General features: G+C 33.8%; 1 protein-coding gene across 1 annotated transcript in view; it reads left to right on the top strand.

Annotated features, from left to right (window-relative positions):
* Positions 1–13438, top strand: part of LOC122808390 (alpha-tectorin-like) — a gene marked incomplete at its 3' end in the record, with an annotated part of 263674 nt that overhangs the window by 236997 nt on the left and 13239 nt on the right. The window contains 1 exon segment of the mRNA XM_044079357.1: positions 3337–3585. Coding sequence (XP_043935292.1) covers positions 3337–3585 — 249 coding nt within the window.

The raw sequence follows: 13438 nt of genomic DNA, 5'->3' as shown, positions 1-13438 counted from the left end.
TACAGGAAACTGCACTAGAGACAACACATGAGCTGAGAACAGACCCCTGTAGTAGAAGAAAAATACAAAAAAATTATGTAAATGATACAGGCTTACTTATTACAGTAGAGGAATGTCCAGAATGATTCATGGGAGGCATCACTGTTCAAGAGACTGCCTGGAGCACTTTATTTGGAGGCACACCAAAAAAAGATAATTTTCTACACAGAAAGGACAAGCATTGAAAAGCTAGTACTGGGACTGAGACAGGTAATGGGAGATTGTTACCTTGTGGTTTCAGGTGAAGACAGCTTTTCAGTTCTTAAACTAGGCAGTCAGTTTGAGCAACTGATGCTCAATGAGTAGGGTTCGTTCAACTAATCAGAAAACCTTGATCTGGAATTCAACAGTACAGACTTTTATAAAATGGAATTGATGCTCCAAATGAAAAAAATGGGGAAATAAATGCTATGATTCTCAAATAAAGTGGTATCAAATGATAACATACTGTGATTCTGAAATAAAATGGTGTTAAATAAATGATATATAGTAAAGTCAAACTAAAACCCTGAAACAACACCGATAAATGCAGAAAGATCAGGGAAAAGCAACAGGAAAGGTAAAGGCACTCAAAGTCAGGCAACTGCTATTCACTCATTAAACATAATAAACCTTTTAACTAATAGATAAGACAGAAAGAAAAGGTAAAACATACTGATAAAAAAACTCAGGAATGGTAAGGCTGGACAGAGATGAATGTTGACTGGAAAGCAAATAGAAAGCTTAAGTTCAGTCTGTTCGCAGATCAAACCATTCTGAAATAAGTAGAAAAACTAGCTGTACTGACACAGAGGGATATAAGACTGAGTACAACACAGGTAACTACAGTCCCACTGCAAATTAAGCAGTGTGATACATTATCTTCCTTCACAGGGGGACTGGATGATTGGATAGATATTCACAAATTCCCTCCTAGCTTGAGTAGCAGGTCCTCTTCAAGAGAAGAGGGTCACTCTGAGGGTAGGTACTATAGCCATAAGACTCAATTGCCTTGTAATTCCTATATTCCTGTGATGACATGAGTCTGAGTGGCAGCTGTGGTGCTTACTGGAGCAGGTGTAAGGGTGAAATGTTGAGGCCTAGTCTGCTCACGCCTCATCAATGGGATTGAAGGTGACCAAATGTACAAGCCTGGTTACCATTGCTGATCCCCTAGTAGAAACTAGGAATGATGGAGGGATGTAGTCTATGAGGGAGTGCCGAGCCACTTATCTTTATCTCTATCTCTGGTGGAGGTGTGTAGGTATATTGCATAAGATCAAGAGACTCTAACTAACCCCTTGGAAGCAAATAAGCACACAAAAGGTCAAGGTAGTTCTTAATGGGGAAAAATTAATCCTCCAGTATGTAAATGATAATTCTCATTGTTGGCATATTTGACTCTCACCCCAGAAAGTAAGTAGGTTAAATAGCTTTCACCCAGAGGAATGAAATGGTCCATCTAGAGACTGTGATGCCAAGGCTCAGTAGTTGGGGGTGGAGAGGCAAAAAAAAATAGATAAAATGAAATGGCTAGAAAAACTAAAGGCCATCAATGCAATGGACCCTGATGTGATTCACCCTGGAATTTATAGAGTATTGACAGAAAAACTGGCAATACAATTTTTTACAAATAATAGGAAAATCTAAGTTTCCTGAAGACTGCAATAACAGGGACATTATATTTCTTCACAAACATTAGGACATACAATTGAATCTACTGACCTTCAAAAGGTAATGTTTTGAATCATATTTTAATAACACTTAGGCATTATTCTTACCATCTGGTCACAGAACCCAAGATAGCATGAATTCATATTCATAGCTCACTTAATACAAATGAGTTCACTGCATGTACAGCCTTATATGCAGGCTAAACTCTCAGTAAGATTGCAACTAGACTATAAGATAAATATTGTTATATAATTAAGGGCACTGTTAACAATTAATATATTTTAGCAATATCTGCAAAACTTGCATTCAAATTCTATGAGAGCTAGAAGTGGTCACCACCAGTGAATGTCGTAACTTAAGCAATACAGTAGACTTATGTGATCATGTTTTGGAAATGAGCCCTAGTTTAAATAAACATTAATGGAAATCTGTTCAATGCTTTGCCTTTAAGACATTTATCATATATACTGAAATAATTGCTTTCAGTTAAAGGAATGTTTGTTTTTCAATTATATGACAAACCATTTGCATTTATTGCTATTTCTAATTAAGATATTGTTTTGCAAAAAATGTGTAATTAGAAACTTTATTTGGGCCAATACCATCAACTAATTTTTTTCAAGATTTGTTTAAATTCTAATTAACTACTGCCCTGTTCATTCTTGTTGCCACTCATACCTCTCAACTGTACAGATTTTCATAGAATTTACAAATTTTTGTTTCATATTTTTGTTCTGTTTCTCAAAAAAAATGTGTTTTTTTGACAATTCACTGGTATGATGTAAGGATTAAAGTCACTGAATAATGACATGCACTTGAGTTTCAGGCTTCAAATCCTTCAGAAAATGCATGCTAACACAAATCCTGTTATTCTAGCAACTTTTTAAGTTTATAAGAGCAATATTTAAAATGTGTTCCTATTTTTGGCCCTTTGTCCCCCCATTATGTTAGGTTTTGTCCAGATTTTGCCACTCTATTCTTAACATGTTTGTGCATTCACAAGTGCGCGCGCGTACACACACACACACACACACACACACACACACACACACACACACACACACACACACACATGCACTACCATCACCACCAGCACCTATACCAACAGCGGTAGCAAGAACAGTTTGCAGTCATTTCTCCACTGCCGCAAATACAGTTCCAGGGTACATATATTAGTACCCCACAAAATTATGTAAGTGCCAATGTAAGAGTTGTAGTTATTGCATTGCAGTTACATTTTAATGTCATAATTCTTGTGAAGTATCTTTAATTTATCCCACTTTTGTTTATCATTGAATGCTAGTGCTATCCACATCTGAATGATAAAAAATATACCTGTATTAACTGGAAATCACCTTCATATCTAAATAGTTCTTATTTACAGGGGCTAGAATCCAGGATGAGAATGTATAACAAAGTGAGATTAGGATGAAGTTTCTCAAATCAGGAGATCAGTGAATGAAGTGTAATGTATCCTGAACCTTAACAATTTCAGCAAATTGAATGAACTATTTTTCCAAAAGCTGGGTCATAGGCAGTCATCCTGTTGTAGTGATAATGCACGTCTTAATGTTGTACGATACTTTAAGTAATACATGTATCAGTACTCTAATTATTATCTCATAATTCTTATTTTATATACAGTGTTATTAATGCAAGCCTGTCTTCTGGCCAAGGGATATACCAGGCAAAGATGATTCTGTTCCGGGATTCTGCATACAGTCAGCCTTTTACAGTTACCCCAGTGACACTTGCTGTAAATACTAGGATTTATGTTGGAATCATCCTTACAGGAATAGATCCAGACCAATTTGTGATAACATTAGTTTCATGCTGGAGCACTCGAACCAGTGACCCCACATCAAGCCCTAAATGGGATCTCATTATTAACCGGTAAGTGTCTATATCTTTCTGTTTTCCCTCCACTTTTGCTCTGTTACAGTTCAATGTTTTAATACATTATTTTTATCCCTAGATAATTCTTTCTTATTTGATAACCCATTTCAATTTCAGCTATGTTTTTGAAAGTATAGTCCCAAAACCATGTTATGCTATTTTTCTGTAAAGAAGTTAGCATACTTTTATTAAAAATAACCAAAGCACTGTGTGATTAACTGTCATTGGATGCTAATCATAATTTTGTTTTCCTTAATTCATATTATACTTTCATAATTTTAAATCAGTGGTTGCATGGTTTCACTACACTATGCAACGTAATAATTTTTGCAAACTTTCCTTGTAAGAACCAATTAGGTACTGACTGACCATTTGTGCAGTTTCATTTACAGGCAAAATACTAATTTTAAGTTTACTTTAATAAACATTTCTGAAATATTTGGAGTCTGGGCAATATTTTTTTCAGCCAGCTTGTCAATCCATAGCTCATTGAGTTCTAGCCTTGTATCTTCCATTTCATGTTGAACTGTCTGAAAAGCCAGCACATCAAGAAATCGATACCTTATCTGCTGTAAACATAAAAAGTAGAGAGGCTGCAAACATGGGAGTTACAATAAAATATTTATGCACTTTCACATCCAACAGGAACACTTCCTCAGACTTTAATAAAAAAAGATTAAAAGGGGCATGGCCCAGATGCAGGCTAGTTAGCAACACTTTTCTTGAGCTCTGACAGTCTTTATATTTACTGACAGAAAAAATTGAAAACCAGGACTAATTTCTTTACAAAAATTACAGGATATAATATTTAAAGGTCACTGGCTTGTTTTATCAGAAAAAAATGCCAGTATTTAACAAAATTCCGGTCAAAACATCAACAGAAAGGCTTCTGATACTGTTATAAGATGAGCAACTCAAAATACAACTTTCAAGACCAGTCTTCAAAGAAGGACCTGCTAACCTAATTAATCAACATGTCTGAACTAACCAAAAAATTTGATAAAATGGACAGTAAACTGGATTTGTATAAACGAGAAACCTCCAGACAAAAAGAGGTTTAAAAGAAATGATGCAGCAACAAAAGATCCAAATCACCGGGATGGAAAAATCATTAAATGACCAAGATTAGCAGAACAAGAACTACAAGTGGAATTTCTTTTGAAGCAAAATACAGCTTTAATAAATCTCAAGAACAGATCCAGGAGGAATAATCTTTGGATTTATGGTTTACCTGAAAATGTGGACTCAAAACATAACCAATTTCCTCACAACCTGGCTTCCCAAAGCTTTAAAATTGCAAGAAGCCTTTTCATGTGGAATTGAGAGGGCACATCAGTCTTTGAGTAAATCAACCATGCTCAGCAAGGACAAAACCAAACCAAGATCTGTCATAGTTCTTTTTTTCTCTTCACAGGACAAAGAACTGATTCTGAAGTCAGCATGGACCAATTCCACAATGAAATATGACAACATTACTAGGTTTGATAATATCTGCTCTTCTACAGTGGCAGCCAAAAGGAAGGAATGTTTACCACTAATTAATAAACTTAAACAACAACAATTAAAAGTTAATCTTTTATTTCAAGCCAGACTTCACATTTTCCCAGAAGACAACAGAGCCTTTGAACCCTTAGATAATGCAGTTTCTTTTCTTTCTAAAAACAACTTCCTAGATCAAACAGAAGAAATGGATTGCTTTGGATGTAGCCTCAAATGTCAAGCTGAGAAGAATAACCGGAAGACAACAGGAAAGAAAAATAAAAAAATGAAGGACAAATTATATTTACTTGTTAAAATAAAATGTTTTTAGATTATTAAGCACCTGCAGTTTATGGATAGGGAAATATAAATCTTCAGCACTCTATCAGGAAAAGGTAATGGACATTAATTTGTCTTTATTAATCTGAATTTATAACCAACATTAATACTTAAAACAAATAGACAATACAGTCATAAGTATAGGAACTGTTATCCCTGTTAACAATGTTTATGGGTTACTTAATATACAAAATTGAATGACAACTAGGGATAGCTGTGTTTTGGTTGGGCTGGAGATTATACTAATAGTGTCATTTGAATGTTGGTTGCATTGATTCTTTACTTATATTTATAGTTGATAGCCTTGCTTCTCTTCTAACAAAGCTTTAATAATGTGTTTAATATAAATAATAATTAGTTTTTAGAGTACATGATTTGTATACAAAATGTTTTATTTTAAGATGTATAGTAACTCATTGATATAGTATTTATGATCGTTTTCTTAAAAAAAGTTTTTCTTTTAAAAATCTGTGGTAATACAGTTCATAAAAATGAACAGAGTAAGCCAAGAACCTCAGTTTACACCACACTTACATTCTCTAGTTTCTCGCCGGAATCGCAAGATGATTACACTTTTTTTGCTTTGTTTTAGAACTCTTCATGAAGCAATTCTAAAGCCTGGGTTTTTCCATAATCAAACAGAGGCACTAAAATTAAAGTAAATGAAGCATAGTGGTATCACTGCTTTACAACACTCAGATTTAGTTGTTTTATCATTCTAAGCTCTTAAAGTGACACACTATTTCACTCTAAGTGTATTAATAGTTTACCACAGATTATAATTTAATGATCTAGTAAAACATATGTGTAAAAATAAAAGAACAGTTTTGTTTTACAGATTTCATGTTAAATCTACACATTTATTGATTAAATATCTACATTTTCATTGTAAACAATTAATTGATTTGAAAGTTTTCTGTCACAAAAGCAAGTAGGCCAATAAAAGGAGGCTAGTCGAGTGGCCTCTGAAAGACATGCGTGAATGGGCGTGCCTTCGCTGAAGGTTGGGTGTCGGGCTGGCAACTCGGCACCATAAAAATCGACTGCCAATCATTAGCGGACTGGAGTTCCACTGTGGCGACCCTTAACCGGGAAAAGCCCAAAAGACAAACAAGTCCACATATCTATTCCACACTAACATTTATCTACAAACCATAAGAATAGTAGTTATGCATAAAGAAAAGTTACTGATTACAGTTTCTGTATTTGCTTATGTTTCTTTTTAGTCTATGAAGGGTGATGTAAGTTGCAGAGTTTTGTGGTCTTTTACACTGATAGAGCAGTCATGGCATTAGATAAAGGCACTACATTTAAGGCTACAGCTATCTGTAAAAGGGTAACTTTGAACATTAAAATAATATCACATACAAGCCAAACTTTTAAAACAGTTTTACTGTGATACAGACTGAGTTACTTAAGTAAATGTTTCTCAGCCTGTTAACACAGAAAAGGAAACTTGCGCAATACCTTACTGTCATCTATATCAGTTCAATTATGCTGACTGAGTTGTCATCTGACTTTATAATTCAATATGGATTGTTAGTGAGTTAAATAATATTGTATATAAATCAAATCTTTCTATTTATAGGGTTGTTTTCAGCTTACATAAGTTACACTTCACCTTTTTCAGAACTTTTAAAATGTATATAATTACATACATATGACACTGCTACAAGTTATATAATAACTTTTAAATAATCTACCCTAAGTAAACCAGAGAAACAATATCCAAACGTAAATTATACAAGTTAACTAGCATATGGGTTTTCATCTTGTTTTTGTGGTGCCACAATTAGAAAAAAAAGAGGTTTTAACATAAGAAGGAATGTTGAAAGATTTGCTTATAGTAAACAGGCATTATAAAATTCATAAGTACAGCAGTGTAGCCTATATTTAAGCATAACTGTAAGACAATACTATGGTTAAGGGTGATTCATATCAACCTGTATGATTTCTTGATATGTTATTGGGATTGTTAATTCTTGTCAACCTTAGTAGACTGAATTTAGAATATATCATACTGGTTAATAACCATATGTTTACTGTTATAATTATCCTATAGAATGATAACATACTTTCTGACTAACAAGTAATGACTTGTCAGCCTCAGAGTATAGTGCCTGCGACAGGGAGAGGGACAGTTTGATGCTTTGTCATCTTAAGTGTAGGGATTATAATAAATCTAGAGATAGAAAGGGGTTCATGGTTCAGGTTTTGATACTATAATGTTTCTTATGTTTTTTTTTTTAACTTGACTAAGTATATTAGTCAAACTAAAAGGAAACTAAAACAGTTTTTTTTTATTCACAGCTGTACACAAACAAGAACTTTTATATATTCTTCTGCCTAATGGAATACAAGTTCAATTAAATCTACATATAGCAGTATTTAAATGTGAAGGTGATCTCAATTAATGTTAATGGGATGAATAATTAATGTAAGAGACTAAGTTTATTTAAATATATTAAAACTATAAACCCACAACTGATATTTCTGCAAGAGACACATTTATTAACTGAAGACCTTAATTTACTCAGCTTCAATGGTTATACAGTAGTAACAAGTTCATCACATAAGAAAAAAAAAAGAGGGGTAATGATTTTATGGAAAAATTCTGTCGTTATGCCAAAAAATAATAAGCTCATATCAAGATAAATCTGGGATGCTTTGTATGTCAACTATCTCAATAAATGGTAATCTGTATACTTTTATAAGCATTTATTGGATACCTGGGTTGAGTGCAAGTATCGTTATACAACAGTTAGAAGAAGTAACCCAGCACTCCAAAGGGAACTTGATAATAGCTGAGGATTTCAATTTTATACTAGATGATAAAGACACTGACTCAATAAATACCAGAAGGAAAACTACAACATCAAAAACACTAGCAGAATTTGTTGAACTATATAACCTTAAAGATGTAAATGAATATGCTGACATTATACATTTTTTTCACATAGGTATAACATACACTCAAGAACAGATAGAGCATATATAGCAAAGGAAATAACCACCTTTTTAGCAATGTTAAAGGAATCTCTTGTCCATTAACAGACCACAATGCAATTACTTTTGAAGTCAAAGTTCATAACAAACAAAAGGTGACAATCACTAGAATACCATCCTATATAACGAATCTAAAAGAGTTTAAAGAATTTTATACAAAAGAATTTCAACAATTTCTTAAATTAAACATAAATTAAGACATTTTGGAAATCTATATATGGGATGCATTAAAAGCAATCATATATGGAAGAACATTAACTTGGTACAAAAATAAAAGAAAGCAGTGGGACAAGCAATTAACTGAACTTCAAAAGGAAACAGATATTATTAAACTTAATATACAAAAAGGACATAGTCAATTAACTAGTGATTTAGCAATGAAAAATAAAGAATATGCTGAAATATTACATCATAACATAATGGCAGAATTAGAAAAAATCAAACTTATTTCTTATTCAATGAATCCAAAGACTCAAAGGAAAATAGCAAATAGAACTAAGAAAGTTATTAAAATAAATAAAATAAAAGAAATATATAATTCCAACATTAATAAGAAAGTTTCAGACTTAAACAGCATACTTGAAACATTTCAGTTGCACTATCAAAAACTTAATACTAGCAACATAGAGATGAAATTGAAAGAAACAATTAGAAACTTCCTTCAGGATAATATAAACCTCAAAATACAAGAACAAGAGAGTAGACACATTGCCAAGCAGATAACAATGTTTAAGTTGCAGAATCAAATTAAAAAAGTGAAACCCAATAAAGCACCAGGAAATGACAACATAACAACAGAAATTTATAAGTTATTCCACAAAGAAGCTAAACAGTTACTGTTAAAGGTTTTTAACAAGGATAAACAAGAAATATTAGTTCCACCTTCTTGAAAATATAGTTTAATCTCGCATATTATGAAATCTGAAAAAAAAAATCCCTCAGAATGTTTTTCCTATAGGCCCATTTTATTGTTAAATGTAGATTACAAAATGTTTATGGCAATACACACAGAGAGAATTAAACATATATTACCATCATTAATTGATTACAACCAGACAGGTTTTATTAATGATAAAAACATCTACGATAATATTAAAAGAATTCTTGGCTTGATAGATTATGTTGATTTAAGTAAGAGAGACATGACTCTGGTGAGTCTAGACATCAATAGCACCTTTGGTTCAATAGATTGGAATTATTTACTAGTGGTACTAGAAGAATATGTTTTTTCACAACAATTCACATTCTTAATTAAAACACTATATGAAAATTCTCTGGCCTATGTTAAGATTGGGTCATGTCTCTCTACTTCTATAACTATTGGAAAAGGATGCACACTTTCACCTTCACTGTTTGCATTAGCAATTGAACCTTTTGCTAACTATGTTAGAATGAACACAAATATTAAAGGCATGGTAATTGGGAATGACTTAGAAATGAAAATACAGTTATTTACTGATGACATCCTGTTGACAATATCTGATAAAGATAATCATTAACTGAATTATTCCAAGCAATAAACTTCTTTCAATTATTTCTGGTCATGTATTTAATGAAACCAAAATGAAAATTTTATTAATTAACTAAAATAAAAGGGAATTAAATAATGACTTTGTTAAGTACTTAGTGTCTAATACTAATAATAAAATTAAATACCTAAGTATGTTTAAGTTAGTAAGGAATCTTAGTAACTAGCAACACTAGAGAAACAATAAATATTAACTATATTCATATACTAAGTCAAATAAAATCATTAATGCAGAAATGGAATAAGATGTTTAACACAATGGAAGATAGGTTGTATATAATTAAATGAATCATTTTCTCAAAATTGTTGTATTATATACAATCCTTTTCCATCCCTCCTACTAAGGAAATTGTACAGCAATACAATAAAATGATGCTGAATTTCCTTGGTTTAACAATAAGCCTAGAATCACGCTTAACAACCATTTAAAAGGTTGGGAGAAGGGTGGAATTAATCTACCAGATATAGAGATTTATTCACTGGCATCTATTACTAAAACAGTTACTCTATGGCTGAACTCAACCTATACAGCCAAGAGGAAATTAATTCATGAATCTATATGTAATATCATTAGTAACTCAGCACATAAACAATATAATATAAATCCAACAAAAGTATTTTATAATGTGATAACAGATAACATTATTTAATAAAAGTATAAAAACAAAGCATATAATTGTTACTGAAACAATAATCCTGTTTAGAAAATATATAAACATGAACTCAGTTATAATGACATGTTTTTTATATTACATCCTATAGCTTGCACACAAGAATGTATAATTACCTTTGATTCAAATGTATTAAAGAGCTTAAAGAAAAAGAAGTGATTTATTGGTTATTTTTATTTTGTTAGTTTCATATTTATATTTGCAAATAGTATAAAAAATGAAATCTGTACCTTCTAGTGTGGTGTAGCCTTACAAAACCCCTAGAGAGGAGGAAAACACTATATTGGACCAAAAGCAGCTAGTCTAGGTGTAGCCCAATTGAGAATGGCCCCAAACAAAATTCCACAAAGTTCATCAATGGCCAAAAAACATTATATTGACCATATAAACCTGTGCTTTCAGGTCAAAGAAAGACAGTTGCAGAAAATGACCAGTTTTCAAGGTGTTAAGTCTCCTGTTCTCCCACACGAGGGACTGTGGAACAGATTCAAAATGATTACCATGATGTGCATGCCTGGTGTCCAGCACTCAGTAACCATTTCTATTTCAGAGACAACCACACTGTGGTGCTGCAACATGAAGATACGCAGCATAGGAGGAGGCTGTCCCTCTGGCCTACTGCAAATATTAATGCAGAAATATAGGGGAGAGGTTTATGCTAACTAGCAATGTGCTCTCTACCAGAAACTCCTGCAGTAAGTCATTTATATAGCAGAGCAATTCAGAAAATCAGTTGCATAAGTTATATCAGCTTCCCATGTTAATCGACACAGTCAAAACTGGTATTCACGTGATTGTGTTAGAGGTAATTGCTGTTTGTGGTGAATGTGTGATATAATCCATGAGATTCTGTGTGTGTATGTATGCATGAATGTGTGAATGTTTGTGTGTGAACTTTCTTACCTCCGCATTCTCCTAACAAGTAAGTCCTGCAATATCAGTTGGGGATGCACTAGACAGCAGGCATAACTCTATATCATGGCTTCAAGGCACCTAAAATTAAAAGAAGGTTTTGTATCATAAAAGACGTTGGGTGGAGAGAACACTAGACATCAGGGATACCACGTATATATAGCATGTCTTAAAGGCACTTAAAAAAATAAAATGACAAATTTTGCAGTGCAAAAGACATGGAACAGGAAGAACATGAGACCCCAAGGATATTCTGTACAGTGTGCCCTAATGGCATTAAAAAAAATATTCAACTCCCATACCTTCATAATGCACACAGGAAATATTACTCCTCTGTACCACCACTATACACTAGGGATGCTTTAAAATATTACCTAACTATTTTATTTAAAAAAAATGTAAAGTAAAAAAGGGGGGGGGGTTTCAAGCCCTGCACCAGTGGCACAGAATGCAGCAGCATTAACCCACTACTCCTTTTATATATCTATATATATGTATACATATATATATATATGTATTTGTATATATATATATATATATGTATACATATATATATATATGTATTTGTATATATATATATATATATATATATGGGAACACTTCACATAATCGAATGACTGAAATCTCGAATTTCATATGGTCGAGACCATATGATCGAGATTTTAGTAAATCAAATGTGTGTAGTGTTCAGAAATAAGACTTTACTTACCTTAATACATTACGTGCACACAGAGACAAGTATTGTTGTATGTTCTGTGTGTGCGTAATGTTTTATTTGTTTTGCGGTGTTGGCAGGAAATGAGAAATCTCCCGTTTTGCGCTTCTGCATATAGCGCAAGATGGAAGATTTCCCATCTCCCCACTGTAGATCGATCTTGGAGTTGGTATATTTAAGTAGGGGGGGTGTGGGGGGTGCAAAAAAGTGAAGTTTGTGTTTTTTTTTTTTTTTTGATGGTTTCGCTTCAGAAGTTCGAGTTTCCGAAACTCGAGCTTTTGGTTTCGGTTATTTGCAGTTCGAGATTTTGGCAATTCGATCTTCTGAAGTGTACTTGACTACATCAACTCCAAGAAGAGCTAAACCCAAACCTAAAACTACTGTTCAATCTCAGCCTTACTACAGGATATGTACCCAAAGAGTGGCATACAGCAACAGTGGTCCCTCTCCACAAAGGTGGTGCCTCAACGGATCCTGGAAACTATCACCCCATAAGTCTCACTAGCTTGGTCTGCAAAGCTATGGAATGGATCATCATGGACCTTATAAATAAAGATATTGGGGACCTGCAGACACTGGATCCTACCCAGTTTGGCTTTGTTAAGGGCAGATCCTGCCTCTTGAACCTGGTCAATTTCTTTGAAACAGTCACCAAGGCCATTGACAAGGGGAAGGTGGTCCACACAGCCTACCTGGACCTCGCAAAAGCCTTTGATAGAATACCCCACTCGGGCATTATAGATAAGCTCACCAGCTTAAATATAAACCCCTATGTCACTAGATGGGTTGCAAACTGGCTCAAGGACAGAACCCACATGGTTAGAATAGCTGGAGCCATGTCAGACTCCAAACCAGTTACAAGTGGTGTCCCACAAGGCTCAGTCCTGGGACCTCTCTTGTTCGGTATATATTTCTCGGAGGTACAGGCCAACATGGAAGGACTGTGGCTGACCAAGTTTGCAGATGACTGCAAACTGGGCGCCATAATAGACTCTCCAGCTGACACAAGCATCCTCCAAAAGGGCCTCATAGAAACAGACAACTGGTGCCAGAGCCATGGCCTCAAGCTAAACACCAAAAGTGTATAGTCATCCCCTTTGGCAAAACAAAGTGCCCACAAATTACCACATAGGTGGTAATCCATTAAGTACAGAAGAAGTAATTAGGGACCTGGGGACCCAAGTTGATAGCAATCTCTCA

Source organism: Protopterus annectens, chromosome 8.part0 (genome assembly GCF_019279795.1).
Source record: "Protopterus annectens isolate FY-2018-M chromosome 8.part0, PAN1.0, whole genome shotgun sequence".
NCBI lineage: Eukaryota > Metazoa > Chordata > Ceratodontiformes > Protopteridae > Protopterus > Protopterus annectens.
The sequence above is the reverse complement of the archived record's forward strand: the minus strand, read 5'-3'. Positions and strand labels throughout refer to the sequence as shown.